Below are 20,513 nucleotides of genomic sequence, written 5' to 3' on the forward strand. Positions count from 1 at the left end.
AAAAACCAAAGTTGCAGACACCTTTTATCCCACCATTTGCTTTCTAGAAGTCTCAGTCATTCTCAAAAGATTACTTGCATATGCTCAAATATTTTACCAGAATGTTTTTTCACCTGGTAGCGATCTGCAAGTCTCACTCTCAAGTTTGTCAAGCTGCTTTCAAGTTGCAAGAATTCCTGTGTCTTACCAAATTTCTTACTTCTCCAGCCCCTAAAAACTAACATTTATCACTTGGGGAAGTGCTGACCTGGATCCAGGTCACTGCTGTCACCATGCAGCCACAAACCACCAGAATAATCACATTGCTTTATCTCACCCCCTCTCTTTGGGGGGTGACTCCAGGGTCCTGCCCATGTCCTGAGTGCTCTTCACCTCCCACCATGGCACATCACTGCGCTCACAGCTGATTGTTATCACTGATATAGCCATCAGCCTTCTAGAAGCTGAACTTGGTCTAGAAGCAGCTACAGCCAATGCTTCAAACTTCCCAGGGCTGTGAACCTCATCCCGATAACTGTGGGGCGTTGGATCCACCCTCTGCAGGGCAGCTGAGCAGCACAGGAGCTGAGCTCTGCTGAGCACCCCAAAGGACCCAGCTTGTTCAGTCAATGGGAAGAAGCTGCAGGATTTCTCCTCCTTCATTCCTCTCAGCTGAAACCATTGTGTATTGCTCTGGAAAGCTGCCGGGTTTCCTCTCTATTAGTCTTCAAGGAGCTCCAGAGGGGAAGCTGTGATTCACTTTTTCAGCTGTACTTTTACTGGAAACTTGAGAACATACATTGTCATCCTTCCCATCTTGCCTGTGCTGCTTACAGCTAACGGACCCCAATAAAATCCCCAGGAACTGGGGGAGTTGGGAGGAACATCAACTACGTGAGGTTCCAGGTACTTCTGGGGCTACATGTCCAGCAGATTCATTACTGGGCTTTGTTACACAGAAACTTTCAGAGAAAGTCCCTCTCTTTACATAGAGCAGGAATAGACAGTGAATTTTCTTAGTCAATTCTCCAAGCACACTCAGCAGTGGCATACATGCCAAACCAAGGGGGAAGAAACTGCTTCCAGGACTTAGTTTAGATAGAAGGAATCAAAGCTGAACTTTTGAGGATTTATTCTCTGACACCACAGTCAGGAAATAAATTCAAGTCAAGCACTCTGGGGCTCTTGGCTGCACCTGGGGCCAGGCAGATGCTCCCAGTTGTCCAGCATCCACCTGGCCCTGTGCACAATAGCCCCAGAGCTGAAACCAAAAGAAAGGGCTGGAATTGGATTGGACTGGAAATCATAAAAGTGTAAAAGTTGAAAAAGCCTCTTCAAGCCCCAGTGCTACCCCAGCACTGCCAAACCCACTGCTAAACCATGTCCCCAAGTGCCACATCCACATGTCTTTTAAATCCCTCCAGGGATTTAAAAGAAGTCCCTGGGCTTGAAACCCTTTCAGCAAAGAAATCTTCCCTAACAGCTAATTGAAACCTCCCCTGGCACAACACACTAACACACCTCTTGCCTCTTAAGGAATTTGTTGTATAACTTGGAAGCAACTTCACAGTGAGTAAAAAGAACAAGTTTTATACCAGGTGTTTGTGAGTAATAGTTCATGGGGCTGCTCAACACCCCTGATCTTTCTCCATCCAGCTGCCACATAACTGGCCTGACCCTTCCTGCACCAAGGCAGGCAAAGTACATCTCGTGCTACCTTGGCTTGAGATTCAGCAGCTGGGAAGATGATGATGGAACAGCTGCCTAATTTATCACCAGAGCAGCCTGAACCATCCTGCTGAATCTTAATCAGCACCATCACTGCCTTCCCCACAGCCTCACTATGCCCATGTGAACTCCTGGCCTCCCATTCTGGAGCCATTAACCACAGCCTGAACATCCAGCCCTTGTTCCAGGAGTGCCCACACCAAGAAATTCCTCACATCTTACATCAGTGCCCACATAGGCATCAGTTACATAAATCAACTCCTTTCATAAACCAATGAGGATTTTCAACCACTGTTTCAGAACAGCAAGGCCACTGTGCTGCTTTGCCTTTCACTGCCTCACTGCCCAAAGAGAGAATTGCACATGCTGGGGAAAAGCAGGATCCAAAAAATCCAGGGACAAAACACCCACTAATTTCACGGAGATCAGGGGTCTGGCCAAAACAGGAGGTAGAAAATGGAGGGTATGAAGACGGAAGAAAACCCCCTCAAGAGATTTGTCCTTGATAAAGGACAAAGAGATTTGAAAAAAAGGAAATATCTGCTAGTGCAGCCTGAGAGCAGGGGCAGCTTCACAGACACCAACCTGACTGTGGGCTCCAGGGGCACAGGAGAGCCATGGAGCCCAACATGCTTTAAAAATCTGTGACATCCCCTTGCCAGCAGTTTTCCCAACGTGGGCACAGGGCCAGTTTCTTCAGGAAAGCTGCAGCACAAGCCTTCATCCTCCCTGGCAGATGACAAAAGGTTCAGAAAAAGCTGTGGGGCTCGCCCTGGCCCTCTGGAACAGATGGGCAGGTCTGGACAGTGCTGCCAAGGGTTTCCTGGCAGTCTGTGTCAGCAGGAACAGGGATGCCATGAGGTCTCCCATCCCACACCCAAGGTACTTTGAGGCAGTGATTTCAGCAAAACACAGCTCCAACCCCATTTTATGGCTGCCTTTATTTCATTCATGATACTTGGTCAGGCCACTCAGTAACTCCCCCTTCTTGTTTCCCCACTTTCTGACTTTCCTACTGAAGTTCCTAGTCTAAGGGCATTTGCTGACCAGAGTCTGAAAACAAAACCCATCTTGTTCTCTAGCTCAGTAACACATAATGTCAAGGGTTGATGGAGAAAGGGCATGGGATGAAGCAGTCCAAAGGGCACCAGGGGGATGGAAGCACTGCACAGCTCCCTGCCCTCCCCTTAACACGCATGCCTGGCTGGAGGAAGCCTGCTTCGACAAAACAGTTCTTCACTAAAGACGTGCAACAAGCAGGCTTCTTATTTCAAATGTGTTTCAGACAAACACATTTAAAAATAAATCTTTTGTGTTGGCTTGCAAACTGTATTTTGTTGAAGGCAATGTACAGAAAAGATGTTGCTTGAAGAGCAACCTCTGCCCAAAGGAAAAGATATTAACCCACACCACCACAGGCAAGGTTTCCTTGAAGCTCAGCCTCAGAGCAGGGTCCAGGGTGTTGATCCACAGCTGTGACAAACACAGTGGCTGGACATGCACACAAACCAACAAAGCCCCTCATTATTGCCCCAGGACATGGCTCCCTGAACAGGACCAGGTCACCCCACGTTCTAGGAGGCAGATCCTGGAGCAGGGATCCACTCACACCTAGGAGGGAGTGCCAGATGTGCTTCCAGCAATGACCAACAGCTGGGCAACAGGATCCAACAAGTCACTTGGGAGATTGGAGAGAAATCCAAGAACCAAGTGACTGTGCACCCGCTTTGGGCCAAACTAAAAATAAACCTAATAGCTCATCACTGGAGCTGCTGTCCCTACTGCAGAAAAAAACAAACTCCTCAGTTTTTCCTGTCAAGAGAAATGCCTCTCTCATGGACATCTCTGGGCACAGGCAAGCTCAGTTCTGTCCTTGGAAAAGCCACCAAGCAGAGTTACCGCCAAGAGGAGCCACACCAAGCTGAGCAGCTCCTCACCTCACCATCTGTTCCTGCCTTGCAGAGCCTATGAGATACAAAAGTCTTTAAAATCTGTCTTTATGAAGACTTTAAGGCCTGACAAAACCATTGCAATCCTACTGCTTAGCAAAGACCAACCATGTCACCCACAAACCCTGCACCACTGAAAGGCTGTGGGCCACCACCAGCAACATCTCTGTTAGAAAATTCACCTCCTCTGGACACACCACAAGGTCTCACTGCTAAAATTATCCACACCTTTCTAGGTACAGTTGGGAAACATAACCTGAAGCCACAGACCCCCCACACAGCATCTTGCAGATCACTCTGAGGTCATGAATGACCATGGAAAGGGAAAGCAAGCAGGCAGATCACCCCTAACCTCAGCAAGGCACACACCAACACTGCTCTGAGACCTCTGTGACCACAAGGTAGGAAACCAGTCCACCAATTCACACAGCAGAAACCCTCATCCATGAGAATAAACACTGCCATGTTGCAGATGAAAGCTGCTTTCAGCAAAACTTGGTTCTAACTCCCAATGAAGCTGCTCTGCTGCCAGACCACCCCAGCAGCTGGTGGCTCACCAGAACCTCCTGTCACTACACAAGGATTTTCTCCTCTTCCAAGGAGAGCTCCAGTAGCCTGCAGACAGTCAGGAAGGGAACTGTGGTCCTGCCCTGGACACAGGTCCTCTTGGGGGTAGAAAATCACCTAGTCTCCCAAAAACTGCTGCAGATGGAAAGCAGAACAACTGCCCTCCTTGGCTATGGGAAACTCTACCTGTGTGAAGGGGTTTTGCTTGCTTTCTTATCTTTTTTCTTTTGTAATACTGAAGCCACATCATCTGTACAACCATGAGCTCAGCTCAGGGGACTTTGCTTCAGCCAGGCAGCTCAGAGATGCCTGTCTGAGGAACCATGAGGAATCACTGAGGGTTTGCTCCATTTATGGCAACACTCCTTCCCCACTGCCCAGGCATCCAGTCGGAACTACATGGTTTTCCAAGAAAAGTATAAACAGTAAATGATAGCTCTTTATATCAGGAAATGCCTCTTTAATCTGAAGTGGAAAACAATATTCACTTATTTTAACTTATGCCAGATACTATTAGCCATTTGTGAACCTTATAAGGAGTGCTCATTTTGCTTGGGTAATTTGTGATTTTGCTATAAAATTAATTCCAATAGAAATCAAAAAAAAGACCAAGAAAACAAAACTAACCAAACAAAAACCCCCACAAATAAACAAAAACCCCACAACACACACACACAAAACACCCCAACTAAAAAAAAGAAAAAACCAAAAAAACTCAATACCAAACTCATGCCTTCATTTTGCTTTGAAATGCCCTAAAAAGCAAATTTGGCAGGACCTTCAAATGCTTTTTTATTGAACAGATGCTTAAAACGATGGGTGGATGTTAATGAAGTGGAAGGGTTTGTCCAAAGGACATTTTGATTCCCATGCTACTCTTGCTTGAGTTGACACAACCACAAAGACTCAACCCAGGCCACAGCCTGGACAAGTTTTACAAGGTACAACTGATAAATCCACATGTAAAAATGAACTGAACCCACTTTTTCTACCAGTGAACCATTAAAAATAATTTTGTTTTACTATTTTTGAAAACACAGGACAATTACCCAGGCCATGGGGATGCTCCAAGAACCCAGCCCGAGAGCTCATCTGTTCCAGGGCCAGCCAAAAGCCCTCTGAGCAAAAATGACACAAGAGAACATGAGAGAGAACCAACCTGTTCACAGAGAGCAGCAGCTGGTCCACACATGCTTTGATCTTGTTTTGAGCTTCTAGATGTGTCATGTTGTCCGTGTTCTCTCCGTTAATTGCCAGAATAATGTCCCCTGGGCACAAGTCTGCCATGGCTGCTTTACTGCCAGGGTTAATCTGGGGAAAAAAAAAAGTGTTACTTAAAAGAATGCTGGGGTTTTTTTTTAAAGAAGTCCAGTTTCTTGGAATAAGATGCAGGTAAAGGGAACAGTTATTTCTGGAGATTATGTGTTTTCTCTACACCATCGTCACCCACCTGAGGATGGATGTCAGAGCTCTCAGGTCTCCGAGGGCCATCCCCTACAACAACACTGTCTGAAATAAGGCATTTCAGTCCACTCCAGCCACTGTGTGACCAGGTCCCACCTTCACATTTGTCTCTTGCTTGAAATAAATGTAATACACTCTTTCCAGAGAGATACTTCACACTCCTTTGGCTTGCAGACCTTTCATGATGCTGCAAGAGTCTGTCCCTAAGCAGCACATGAAACCCTTCTCTGGTTAACCACCATCCCCCTGGCTGGGGGAGTGGTCACATTTGACATCACTTCTTCTGGACTGACACCAAATGACTTGTCTCCTTCTAGCCCTGCGTGCTCACTAACCCCTAAGGGATTTAGCAGATATGGCACTTGGGAACATGGTTTAGTGGTAGCCTTGGCAGTGGTGAGGTAACAGCTGGAACTGAGGATTCTTTAAGATCATTTCCATCCTAAATGATTCCATGATTTTATTCTATAAATATCACACAGCTCTTTAAGCCTCCACAATTCTTTCCTTCTGGTTTTGTCAGAGTGCCAGAACCTTATAAAACTTCAAACTTCTTTCCTGAGGAACTAATGACAGGTCCAGGTACAGTTTGTGGTCAGCAACAAGACCAATCCTATAGCCCATAAAAGAGGTTCTTGAGAAATTACCATTTCATTTACATCATCCTAAATGTGGTTTTAATTTTACAGTAATATGGAATGACGCAAGGCATATTCAGAACAGGTAAACATGTCTGGTTAAACTCTATGTTATGTGCTTTCCCTCTAATTTCCTCTTCAGTTTATTCACAGCATTTGCTAACCAAACACATTTTATCAACTGAGAAGTTACGGCAAGCCTGACTTCTGGTTATTCATGTGTCACTGCACTAAGGCAAGCTGGTGCTTTGATTCTGTTTACTCTTGATGTACACAGATGGAACTCCCTGTCTTAGGTGGTGGGTCTCTGCCCCACGCTCATGGAGAAATCCAGACAACAGGAGCATTGCTGTACCCATCACCTCCCCTTGGTTTACAGCAGTGCATGACAGCAACCAGGCAGAGCAGGCACAGTTTTTCAGGCAGTAAGACCAGTGGGGCAGTTCCCCAGTGCCCAGAAGCCCCCCAACCACAGGCCATCATTAAACAGGTGTTTTTTTTAGAAAGGGGCATGCACATTCCAGCTTTCATCTTGATTTCATACAATCCTACAAAGGCCTGTAGGATTAAAGACCATCTTGTTCCAACACAGCAGCAAATTCCACCCAAGTTGCTCCAAGCCTCATCCAACCTGACCTTCAACACTTCCAGGGACAATTTGGTCTATTTTTGTAGGGAATAAGAAGAGGATTTAGACTTACCACAACAGCCCCTGTGGACTGCACTAGAGCTATCCTTGGTGAGAAGCAGACAGCACCAGTGTAACACAGGGCTGCTGCACTGCTCCCTGCAGGACCACAGCTCCTGGCACTGCTGAAATATGAACCTGAAGGTGTTTGAGAAGCTCCAAACCACTTCTGACAGTTAAGTAGAACTGGCAGCCCAAGTTACAGCTTTTGTTGCATTGTCAGTGTAAATCAGTATTTGCCATTTGCCCTTCAATAGTTTCAGCTGGGCTGTTTGGCTCCAACAAACCTGCCCAGACCAACTGCTCAGGGGCTGCCCTGTGACTCAGCTCAGAGCAAACAACAGGAGATGGCTTTCAGCTCCACACACATTAGCTCTGACACAGGACATTTCAAGCCAGGACAGGATTACTTTTCCTCTGGCATTGTTAGGGGTTTTTGTCCCCTGTATCCATTCACAGGGCATTTGGGTCCTTTTACAGCCACAGAAGCTGCCAGACTCATCAGAAAGTCAACCTAAAGCTCAACCAGCAGTTCCAAGGAAGCACCTCCATGCTCTTGCCTGCTGTTATATGCTCCCCTCTGTGTTCATCCCTCAGTCCTGGCTGCCAGCAGGCTTTTAGACGAACAGACCCTCAGCTTGACCCAGGACAGCTGTATTTTGTTCTTGTCTATTCAGTGCTGTCTAGATGTCTGATGGATTTTTCCCCCCTCTACTGATCTTAACCATGTTGTAGCTTCCTTGAAGAATAAGCTGTTCACAAATGGGACTTTTAGCTGTTTCCTAATTTAAGCTTCTGCTTTATTTCAAATTTTTTTGGCAGTATTTTCATATTAGCTTTTTATGCTAGCTGTGGAGATGACCGAGGACTTGAAACAGAGTTGCACTCCAAGAATTCATCTGAGATACAGCATCGGTGTCTCAACAGCTTGGGAATCATTACTGTAATGTCTGTCAGGCCCAAAGTTTGTATTTTAGTGAATAATATTTAAAATACTGTAGACTAAGCTCTCCTGACCCACAGCTGTGCAGAGCCATTGACACCAAACACTCCACAGAAAGCCTGACAAGTCTGGTTATGGGTCAGTGCTGTGCCTGAATCCTAGTGCAGGGATTCTACCTGGACATGGCTTAGTGGTGACCTCAGCAGTGCTGCATTAACAGCTGGACTCAATGGTCCTAAAAATCTTGTCCCACTAAGCATTCTGTGATTGTATGGCATTGGAGCCCGGCAGTGCACAGAGGTATTGGGATGGAGCTTGCATCAGAGGCACTCACTTGTGCATCTCTCCAGAGAGCCTTCAGGTCTGCCCTGAGCCAGAACCACAGTGTGTGGGACTTCAAGGAAGCACACACAAATTAGAGTAATCAGACAGGTTATGAAGTTAAAAACACTGCAAAGAAAACCTGCAACAAGTCACTGCAGCCTTGTGCTCTTCAAAGGGGCCTCCAAAGAAGCTGATGTTTGAGAACAGAAGAGGATTAAAAAAAACAATGGGAAGATTTTATTTGGTTTTGAAGTTCTCCATTTATGCCAAAACAAAACCACTTCAAAAATCAATACTGAATGAGCACAGACCAAGCCCAGACCAATGGATACATAACTCAGGGTGGTGTGAGCCATCTAGCCACCACAGGCAGCAGAGAGTGCCCTAAAGCCAAGTCCCAGCTCACGCACCAGCGCCTAATGTGGGTTATGTGCCAGGGCACCTGCTGCACCCTGTGTGTGCCACACCTCACCCTGCCCAGGCTAGGTGCCTGCCAGGATTTGGGCTGCTGGCATCCTCTTCTGCAGTGAAGAGCTCGGGCAGGGCAGTCGCACACCAGCAAGGAGCCAGCCCAGTCCCTCACACCCTGCTAAGCCCCGGGGCAGCAGGGCCCCACCAAGTGTTGGTGTTTCAGGAGGGGAATTGTGTGGGTCAGTGGGGGGGTCTAAGCCCCCATGCCATCAGCAGCTCAGTGGGGTCCTGCTCCCTGGGAGGCCACATAGCTCCCAAAGACCCCTGCTTGTGCCATGGGGTGACAGCAACCTCCATATACCTTCAGAGCAGTCCAGTGTACAGCACCAAGAGCCAAAACCACAGCAAACACCACAAGCTTAAAGAAACATAAGTATTTGTATCAAAATTCCCCTAAAGGTTTTTATTTTTCAATCAGACAAGACTCCTGCTTCCTGTGGAAGCTCTGAGCTCCCAAAGACACAACTTCATAAAGCACTAAGGTAAACCCCCAGCCATCAGCTAACACACACCTGGTTCCTGCTGTCTTGCATGCAAAAGTATTTTCCCAACAACATAAATCCAAAGCCAACTAATGGAGACTTGGGGTGAAGTTGCCCAACACAGACAAGCCAGTCCTGCAGAAAGGGGAGAGGACCATCTCTCTGTATCTTCCTGCTCCAGGAGTACCATCCAGCCTTGCCTGTGTGCCATCCCTGGTGCTCAGCAGGTTCTGAGCACAGCCGGGGATGCAATCCAGAAGAGCTGAACGTTTTATAGAATCACAAAATTGTTTAGGATGGAAGGGACCCTAAAGATCATATTGCTCCAACACCCTGCCATGGGCAGGGACACCTTCCACTATCCCAGGTTGCTCCAAGCCCCATCCCACCAGGTCTTGAATACTGCCAGGGATGGAGCAGAGACAGCTTCTCTGGGCAACCTGTGCCAATGCCTCATCATGCCCACAGAATTTCTTCCTCATATCTAATCTAAATCTTTCTTACTTCAGCTTAAGGGCAATTCCCCCAAGTTTTCTGTGAGTGAATCAAAGCAACTCAGAGGAACAGCTTCAGTGCAGTGACCTGTCATCAGGGACCATGGCAGGGCTGGGGTGAGCTCTTCATGAGATGGTTAAGCAGATCCCAGTGCTACCCACCACCTAAGCAATGCTACATTTTCAGAAAGAAGGAACTAAGCATGAAATATGTGCAGAAGCAGTTCACGTGCTGGGGAGGTGACTGGCACTGGTGCTTTCACAGCTCCTTTTATGCCCACAGAAGCTCTGGTGTGTTCTCTGCCCAAGGCAGCCGTGCATGCACAGCACGGCCGCCGCTCTGAGAACGCGGCGTGCACGCCTGCCAGCTTTACTGCTCTCCCAAAATTAAATCAAGAACAACCCTCTGAGTTTAACCCCTCCACATAAACAAGCAGCTGCTTCCTCGCTTCTCTCTCTCATAAAAATGAAGATGCTTCAGAAAGCTTATAAACAGAAAAGACTAAAAGAAACAAACCACTTGCCCAGCAATGCTATGGTAGAGCAGAGCACAAGGGGGTGTTTGCAGAGCACATGCCCCAGGTAAGCAGCTCCAGGCTCTCCAGATCCCAGAGAGCAGCCCCTCCTCACACAGCATGCCTGTGGAGGGCGTGTCCTGTAGGGATTTGTTCCCCTAGAGAGCCAGAATGTACTTTTCTCCCCTTTTTTAATAAGAGTATTATTCTTCCTAATCCCCTCAAGGTATGTCTCATTTGTGACATCTTTCCATGTCCTCCACATAGCACTGTGCTTCAAAAAAATACCAGAGGTCCAATACTGGTGTCTGTCTCAACCCCTTCTATTGTCCCAGTAAGAAAAAGACAAATTTTAAAAAAGAGCTCCCAGTGGACAGTTCTTCTTTCACTGCCCTCTGCCTCTTCAGTCACCACAGAAGGTTCAGTGACAGCACTGCAAGCATCACCTCCACACCATGCCTTTTGCCAAATCATCCACCAGGGAACTCTTATCTCAATAAACACAACCAATTTTTTAAAATAAGTTTTTTCAATCATATTCTCCACTGCTTTTTCCAGGATTATCATCCACCTCACCATTCTCCTTTAAGGCAATTACCCTCCAGCAGCCCCCTTCCCCAGCCAAGTGCACACTCTGATGCTACGAAACAGACTGGGATAATCCCAAAGCCAGCAGCAGTTCTTTTATCTGGCCACTGGAGCATCACCAGGATTTACTGAGTGCTGGCATCTGACAATGACAGGCCATTAAAATACAGTACACTGGGGCAACTGCCTTGTGCTTAACCTAAATTGGTTGGTGTTGGAGCTGTGCAGTCTAATTTAGTAAGCAAGATTATTTCCACCAAGAGAAGTTTGCTCTTGAAACACAGTGTTCTACTGTCTGCCCTGGAGCTTGGCCACAGAAGGGAGCCAGGGCTGGGAGAGCATTCAAACCAGGGTGAAATCCCCACACCTGCACCCCCCCTGCCCTCACAGTGATGGGAGCCTTGCCCAGCACAAGGATGGCTCTACTCAAACAGCTTTGCTCAAGCCAACTTCAGAATTGGGCAAACACCACACGCTGAAACAATCAATAGTTTAGTAAAAGGTTAATTTCTAATATTAACATAATCCTTTTTTATTTCTACTCTTTTCCCCAGAAACCTGCATCTAAGGTCACCTGCGTCAGGGTTGAAGGAAGAGGGATGCAGCTCCTCACTGCCTGCAAGGCCTCGGCACAACCACAGAAAAGATAAGGTTAGCCTTTATTCTCACAGAATTGTTATCCAAATCAACAAAAGGTGCCTATCCAGGCCATTCTCACCTACATAATGAAGGCAGCTTTATCTCTGCCACATCTCCACTTTTAATAAAAAGTGCCACTCTAATGCATCCCATCAGTGAACAAAGCCAGGATTTAATGGGTTAAAAAGTGCAATCCCAAACAATCCTACACAGACCACACCACTCTTCTCTTAAATCAGCGGTAGTTTGTTGTAGGCAAGGCTGAGGGAATTTTCTGTTCTGCAATTGTGATCAAAAGGACCTGATTAAAGTCTTTGAGAAACTTTCAAGATAGTGTGACAGAATTCTCAGCTTTTAAACAAAGCCTGCCTGTTCCATGCTGTGGGGTAGGGAATGATCTTACATAGCTACATCTTTTAAAACAAGATGAACCAAGAGTCAAATAATTAACTAATGAAAATAAATTCCCTAAACCCTTTAAACATTCTTTCCAGGGATTCTCTTCAGCTTTTCAAAGCATCCTGCCTTGAATTCCTTGCCAATTCATTTGCATTTTTCTAGTTGCTTATATAAAAGTCTGATATATCAAGACATTATTTAGATAAGCTCACAGCCCAGTACATGAAGAACACTGTTCATGGAATCTGAATTCACTTAACTACTGAAGAAAACAAGCTTAAAACAATTGAAGGGAAAGAATCAGAGTACAAGTATTATAAAAGGCAAGACAGTCAAAAATCCTATTGAATCCAAATACTAATGGATCCAAATCCAAATTTAGAAACAGTTTCATAGAGCAGATCCTAACCCAGCCCAAAGTGTGAGGTCTCTGGACAAAGAAGAGGCTGAGAATCAGTGAAACTGGACACGTGTTTTAGAGCACCAGCCACTAACCCATGTGCAGACCTCAAAACATGGATAGAGAAAAACAAGGAAGGGATCCACAAGGATCATCTGCTGTATCTTGTCAGCAGCTCTCTTGCTCAGCCCAAGGGCACACAGCTCTGGCAGCACTCCCCACAGTCACAGCCACCAGGAGCCCCTTACTCTCTCCTCCAATGACAAGTTAAAATTCTGCACAGAACAGCCCCATTCAGCAATACAGCTGCTACTACACTTCAATCTGCTCTATATTTACTTTGTCTTGTTAGGGAGCAAGGTCAGGGAGGGACAGCTGCCCTGGGGACATCAGTGAGCCCTTGGTGTGGGTGTGCTTGGAGCACCATTGCAGTCCCTCAGGTACTGCACAAACCAGACTGAGCAGCATCACAAAAGTGTTTATGGCCAGAATTGCTTCATCTCCTTCAGGCTTAGGAGCCAGCTCTCCAGTGAAGTTTTCCCCCTCAGACACCCCTCAACAAGCAGCAGGGCTTCTCAAGCCCTCCTCAGGAGCAAGCTTTAAGCACTGTGCAGAAGACATAGAGGAACTGCTTAGAGTTTGCCTTCCAAACCATCTGCCTCTTGGCCAGGAAGGCAGGCTGACACTTTCCTTCCCATCAAAAAGAAAATGTACACAGAGTGATCTCCAAAGAGCAAAAGTTCTTCAACATAAAAAGTTTAATCCAGTTGGTGAGCATACCTGAAATTTCATTCTTGCAGCACACTCAGGTGTTAATCACAGAGTGCAGGGATTCGTGCCTTTGCTATACAGCTGCTTTAATGGTCAATGTCAAGTATTTTGCAGGGTTTGGTCTTTTGGAGCAGAACCTTTACACATGATAAAGGTTTCTGAAGTGTTTTGTTGCTTATGGTAAACAACAGCATTCAGAGCAGGGTCAGCATCCTGCAAACCTCCCCTCTGACAATCTCCTCTGCTGTTACAACCAGTCCTCAAGTCAACTGCTCAAAACAGCTTCTTTTTAGCTGTGCACTGCCCATTTCTAATAATTTAGAATAATGACTTCAAATAATCTTCTTTATTCTGGTATATTTTGTTTTCTGAAGCTTGGGCTGTAAAATGTCATTGCCACATAATCTGCTATCAATCCACACAATATGTAAAACTACTTAAGGCTTAATGGGTGTGAATGCAAAATGCTCTGCTTGTCAAGAAGGATTGAGTGTGGCTGTGAGGCATCTTTATGGCGTTTGGAAAACTCATTGGCTGAAATCCTCTTGAACAGCACTTTTTACTTTTTTAAAATACAGCTGTGCTCTCTATGGAGAGAAAGCAAGGTTTGTTTCGGGCTTCTCCTGGCTGTAAAAGTGCCTCAAAAGCCACACTGTGGCTTGACATCTTTGCTGTTGCTCAAGTAACATAGTGAAACCTGTGTTTGCTTGAAGGTTTTGTGTAAATTCTGAAGTAGAAACCAAACACAACCTTATCTACCAGGGCCTGGGGCAAGTGGGGTGTTAGGGGCTGTGTACAAACCCACTACACAAACAAGCTCAGTGAGATAGGGGGTTTGCTCTGGCACACATCTGGCACTGATAACAAATCAAGCAGAGTATTTTTCTGTGAACTTGTTTGTTTTAACCTTTTCTATCAACACTGCTAGATGTTGAGAGAGCTACTGTTTTCTTTCACACTTTAGAACCTGTGGTCACAGATGACTTAAAAAATAAAAATGTTTTTACTAAGCATTTGGTTATTTGAGAACCACAAGTCAAGGCATTTTGAGAGCTCAGAAATCAGAAAACAAATTCAGTTAGAAATACTATATTGTTCCTTCTAGGATTTCCTGGGCCATGTATTTCATCTCCAAGCTATCAAAAATGAAATTAAATTACATTGGTCTGCATTAATTCCACACAATTCATAATGATGTATTTGTATTAAAATTAAAGGACTTACCCAATTTCAGGAGGACCAGGATTATAGCCATCTGTTGTGTAACATAGCAAAAAAAGTTTAGGAAAAAAAAGAATAATTGCACATAATTCTCCCTGTTTCTTACATACACCAACAGGGCTGTTCTAGTAAGCCTGTTATCTAACTGTGCTCTTTAACCCACTTTATGAAGTAGGATTTAAGTGCACACTTCTACAAAATAATTTTGAATACCTGTCCCAACAGGCAATCTTTCAATCTTCAAGGAAAACTGACATCACCACCATTTGAAACAAAAAGAAGGGGAAAGGAAGAAAAACCCCAAACCTACAAATCCCAAATACTCATGGACACTGAACCTATGCTGCCTTGTCCAGCCTGGCAGAGGCCTGGTGTTTTCACGGGTGTGCTGGGTTTATTTTGTTAACTTGCCCCAAGGTCAGACCCTGCCTACATGGATCTACATGAATCATTCCTTCCACCTGCTTTCCCACTCAGGATTATCAGGGTGCTTAATTACGGTAATTAGTATTAGGTTTTCATTCCAGTATGCTCCATCAGTACTGTCTCCTGAACCAGAAAAAGCATTTATTCTTCTCTTTCAGTTATTAAACAAAGCCTCAGCAATAGAAACACTTCACAGCAAATATATTTGTGACATATTTCTGTTAGTTCTTATCTGTAGCTCAGATTAAGTGTTCTGTACCAGCACAGCTTCACACTTAAACACCCAGACCTCTCAGCCCTGAGTTTATAGGAATGATGAGAAAAACAAAAACTGACTAGCAAAAGTATTTCCTTCCACTTGAAATAATCATCCCACTTGAAATACTGTAACAACTTTACTATGCAACCAAGCGAGGGACAACTTTCATCACTCAGCTCTACACAGGCAGCAAATCCAACAAAAGTCAGCAGAAATCAGGTGGGGCCATAGCTTTGGGATTCAGCAACACAGAGAGGCTTCTTCAGTCCATTTGGGAGCTCTGAACAGAGTGCATCATTTCACCTAATAAACTATCAAATACAAAAGAACTATACCAAATAAAAAACCCCACCTTATGGAAATTGAAATCCTCCTAACTTGTCTCAAACAGAGACAAAATTCCTGTTCCTTTTGCTGCTGTCTCTGTTCCTTGCCTTCTACACCAACACATGTGAAGTTCCTGGGGTAACTTAACCTGTTACTGCCAGCCTTAGCTCTGGGGAGCCCCTTCTGCTCAGCCATCCCACCCACACAAGAACAACCCTCCCAGGCCTCCCCAGGTATTATACCATGGAGTGGGTTCTCTCTGCATTTACACAGGATCACAGCACAGACTTGGGCATTTGCTGGCTGCCCTGACAGAGTCAACAAAATCACTTTTACTGGAATTCCTTCCTCAGCAGAATTCTTTCTCGAGTATCCTAACCTTTAACAGGACACGTCTCTGCTCAAATGTGAAAGCTGCTTAAGTTTAAAAGTCAGCCTTAACTCAAACAATACCTGGATAATGGATTGCAGACCAATTATTTCTCATCCTTCTTGTGTTACAGTTCCCAGCCAAAGCTGAAACTTGCATTTTTGCTGCTCCTCTAGAGACCAGTGGGTAAACTAATGTTGAAGCCAACAGATAAAGGAAAAATTGTATTAAAATCTCATTCAAAAATACTGGAATTGGTCCATTTGTCAATTATCTGTTTAGCTAAGTAATTTATCTATGATTTCAAAAACAGCAAGTGCATGGATTAACACTGGCAGAACTGGGCAGATGATGACATCAGCTGCTCCAGGAGCAGGACAAGCAAGTTCAAATGATTAAATGCATTCAGCTCCTCCAGTTACGCTAATGACTGATTATCTTTTAATCCCAGGCAAGGGGTAGATCAACTGTGATCCCACACAGAACCACAGCACTCACTGATGTGGTTACAAGCACAACACTGAGAACAGCCAAGTGAGTTATTCCATTCCTGTTCCTGAGCCATGGCTGCTGGTCAAAAGGAATGTTGTCACTGGAGTAAAAGCCTCAGGGAACCCCCTTTCCCACAGAGGGCAAACACAGCACCCAGTATTAGCCTGCTCAACCAAGGAAAAGCAGCTAACAGAAATTTAATTAAATCTTAAAACCACTTTCTATCAAGGCATTAAGGTCAACTCAAAGCAGATATTTTGGATAATATCCTACCCCCATAAATATCATTAGGAGGAGTAACCATTAATGATGTGATGTCCTACACCTACTGTTAGCTCACTGTAAGAGTGGGTATAAAACAAACTGAGCCCTGTGCTGACAACACACCAGTATCACCCTCCAGGGCTGCATGCCCCCAAACCAGCCCAGCAAACTCCAGCCTGCTAATATGGGTCCTCCTGAATATACAAGAAGAAACAGGATAAAAGGGTAGCTATAGCACACCTAACTTTTCATGTGACTTTATGAGAGAGATGCCCTAAGCATGCCCTTCTGGATTTGCATTTATCTTTACTACCAAAGAACACAACACCCCACCTGGAGCCCTGGCCTCTCCAGGGCAGAGTTCAGCATCAGCTGCTCAGCAGAACAATCAGATCCTTACCCCTTGTCACTTAAGACTTATCAAATCACAGAGAGAAGTGACCTGTTTTCAAGAAAAAAAAAAAATCATTGCCTAATGTCCTGAGCCTATTAGAGACAGCTGCAAGGGACAGATTGATTACCATCAGCACCTGCACAGACACAGCCACCTCACCAGGGCTAAAGGCCAAAGTAAACCCTTGTGAGCAAGGCAAGTTCCATCCCAAAGGAGGACAGGGTCATTGTCACGTTCCACACTAGCAAATCCATATATTGTCTTTATCTCTGAAGAATATTATCACAAGACACTTTTGTGGACCACCTTCAGCTTTGTCCACTGCCCGACACCGCTGTGGCTCTTCCTCAGCTCCCCCTGGCAGTTCCTTTCATTCTTTCCAGCCTCCACCACCCAGAGCTGAATGTAAGTGGCCTTGGATGCCTCAAATCCCAAAGTGCAACCTGATTTCCCAACATAACCAGTCCAGGTAGGATGCTTGCAGAGCTGTACAGCCCAAACACCTTGTGACACGTTGATCCTCAGCCCCCTTTGGGCCAAGCAGTGGGACACAGCAGTCCCACACCCCTCAGGCAGCCCAGCACACCCAGAACGTGTTGGCATCTTGGGCCCACAGCTGGATGTGGGAATCTGAGAGTGTGGTCCTGCCTCCCAGCAGGATTTCTGCCTTTCCAAAGATGTTTGTAATTTAATGGCATTTTAGTATAAAACAAATAAAACTGAAATTAAAGAAGAAAGGCACTTTGAAGGGAAGCAGAAGTCAGCCAAAAGCCTCCACAATAGGCAATTTGCTCTAATGCCATGAGTCAGGCTGGGCAAAGGGGATGAAGGCTTCTCATTCCTGGAGACGGGAAGCCCCCAGCCCCCTTGCCAAGATTTAAAGCCAGAAAGAACAGACTTCCTGGACAATTACAGAATAAAAGGGAACATGGCACCACAACAGCCATGATCAGTCCTCTGCACAGTAGCAGGGTTGCACATACCCACCACCAAGCAAAGCCCAGGCTCCCCAAGGATCCTTCCAGCAGCCCCTTCCTGCACCCCCATGGCTAGGAGCTGCAGCAGAAGATAATTCTTCCCCAGCTTTAACATTTTCAGGTATTTGCAAAGCAAGTGAGGTCTTTTCTTGTGTTTAGAGACTAGAGCCCAAGCAGAGCACCCTACATCTCTATTTACATCCTAGTGATTTGTTTCCCACCCTCCAGGAGCAGCTGTTAGAGTACAGCACATCAGAGCACCAGCCCACTCCTCAGTGGGAACAGAATTTAAAAAGGATCCAATTTAAAAGGCTGCCAAATGGAATAACACCCTACATCTGCTTCTTGCATTACAACTCCTGGTGATCCACTGCAAGACTGGCCTGAGGAGAATCATCCTCCTCACACCTCCCAGGTTTGCTGAATCAAACAAGAAATTTGGCAAGCCACCTATCTAGGCAGAAGCAGACTTAGGTTTTTCTTGTTTAATATTAAACCAGTTTTTTTTTTCTTTTTTAAAGTAACAGGAAAACTGACTCCGTCCACTAAGTTCAGATGTTTACTTCCATAACAAGAACATTTCTACAGTTGCTGGGAAGTGATTTTTGATAGATCCTAGGTTACCAGGGGAGAAATAGAACTCTCCATGTCCAGGAAGTTCAGGCTGAAGCCCAAAAGCTGAGTGCCCCTCTCACAGCACAGCCCCCCAGCTGTGTGAACAGCTGCCCCCCCGTGCTGCACAGCCAGCCCCACCTGCACCACCCCACCTTCCCTCTCCTCCATCCAGCTCCTCTTGCTACTCCTCCAAAACAGCCCTCGCTGGAGCACTTGGAAAGGGACAGGCCAAAGTAAAAACAGAAACAAAGCCATGCAATAGACATGTTTGAACTCAAAGACAAACTAAACCTCTTTAAAACACGCTCTCTTCCGTAATTATTTCTCTGAAACTCAGGATACATGTTTTCTCTTTTCTGTCACAGCTTTGGCAGATGAATGAAAAGACAGCAAACAGCTTGTGCGCATTACAACAGTATTTTTAAGTTACAGCTCCTTTCAAACGCACTCAGTGTTTGCTCCAGAAATTCAGCAGCAGCTGCCCAGGGGAGCTGGGCAGTGCTGCAGAGCCCGACATGCCGGGAAGGCAGAGCAGCTCAGAGCACCCAGCCCTTTCCCGCACGGCCGCGGACACATCAGTGCCCCAAGGAGCGTGCCCAGCTCTCACACAGCACCTCATCCATCACACCACCGCGCCGCGAGCCTTCCTGCACGGGGGATGGTTCGTTTGCACATGTATCTACACACAAAGCCTATTTCGATCTATCCGGGGCGTCTTAGCAAAGAATTTTCCAGAATACATATTTGTGAGGTCAAATACAAGTGTGAGTACACTTACACAGTAATTATTACCAGCCCACATAGACCCCAGAACACTGCAGCCTGCATGGAGAAGCTTCTTGCTGACTTAACTCATGCCTTCTTTAAAAACCCCAACAGCCTGTGAACTCAGTCCAGGGCACGAATCCAAACCCTGTGAACACTAAAAACTTTGAAAGCAGATCCTTATGAATTAACATCCAAAAAACTAAACCATGGAGAATGCTGTAACGCTGGGGAAAGCAGCTGAAACAGTGCAAAGCTCAGAGGGGAGCACTTATTTGAGTGCATACAGAATAATTTGGAGTTGAAAAGAGCCCAAGCGCTGCCACCCGCCGGGCCCGGGCAGAGCCCGCCCGGCTCCGGGTACCACCCGCCCGCCGCCCATCACCTGCGGCCGCTCCGCTCCCCCTCCGAGCTCACCCTGGAGATGGTCAGCGGGGCGCTGAAATCTTTACCGCCCACCAAACGAAAGCCCCACGGCGAAGGGCCACGCAGGACCACCGAGTGGGCCATAGCGGCGGCGGCGCTCCCTGCCCGCGGACTGCTGCAACTCCGAGCGCCGGCCGCGGCTCCCGAGCGCCGGCACGGAGCGATCCCGCCTCCCGGCACAGCCCGCCCTCAAGGCGTGCCAGGGAGGAGCGATGGACCCAGCCCGGCTGGCCTTGTAGGAGCTTCTGTACTGATTTCCCCCTGGATCCTTTTATAAGTGGGGCTCGGAGCGACTACTCGTAGTGGTAACGTTGTAGTACTTTACTGGTAGTAAAGTACTTTTGCATGCTACCAGTATGCAAAAGTAAAGTTTGGTGTGGTTTTGGTCAAAGCTCCCTTCGCTGCAGTTCCATTCTCTGCAGTGGAAGGAAAATGATGCAATAGGTCAGTAAATGTTTGGTTGTGACTGTTTTATTCATTACAATAAGTCTCCCGAATGAGAAAAAAGTTCAAGGAAATAATCAGATTTGGTTTAAAGCAGTTTGTGAATCTTTCACGGTCATCACTTGGGAAAAAGATAAACTTCCAGGAAAATAATCACAGAATCGCAGAGTGGTTTCGTTTGGGATGGACCTGAAATGTCATCACAACCCAACCCCCTGCTGCGGGCAAGGACACCTTCCTCTATCCCAGGTTGCTCCAAGCCCCATCCAACCTGGCCTTGAACACTTCCAGGGATGGGGCAGCCACAGCTGCTCTGGGCAACCTGTGCCAGGGCTTCATCACTCTCACAGGGAAGAATTTCGTTTTAATACCTAATCTACCCCTGCTCTCTGTCAATTTGAACCCATTCCCCCTTGCTCTGTCCCTCCATGCTCCAAGTCCCTCTCCAGCTCTCCTGGAGCCCCTTTAGGTACTGGAAGAGGCTCTCAGTTGTC

General features: G+C 46.2%; 1 protein-coding gene across 1 annotated transcript in view; it reads right to left on the minus strand.

Moving 5' to 3' along the window:
* The window catches only part of PDLIM4 (PDZ and LIM domain 4), a gene marked incomplete at its 5' end in the record, with an annotated part of 42,875 nt that extends 23,216 nt beyond the window's left edge, over positions 1 to 19,659 (minus strand). Inside the window, 2 exons of the mRNA XM_084215655.1 lie at positions 5,383 to 5,534; positions 19,567 to 19,659. Coding sequence (XP_084071781.1) covers positions 5,383 to 5,534; positions 19,567 to 19,659 — 245 coding nt within the window. The remainder of the gene's footprint in view (positions 1 to 5,382; positions 5,535 to 19,566) is intronic.
* Between the last annotated feature and the right edge of the window lie 854 nt (positions 19,660 to 20,513).

Source organism: Fringilla coelebs, assembly GCF_963513975.1.
Source record: "Fringilla coelebs genome assembly, chromosome: 15".
Lineage (NCBI taxonomy): Eukaryota > Metazoa > Chordata > Aves > Passeriformes > Fringillidae > Fringilla > Fringilla coelebs.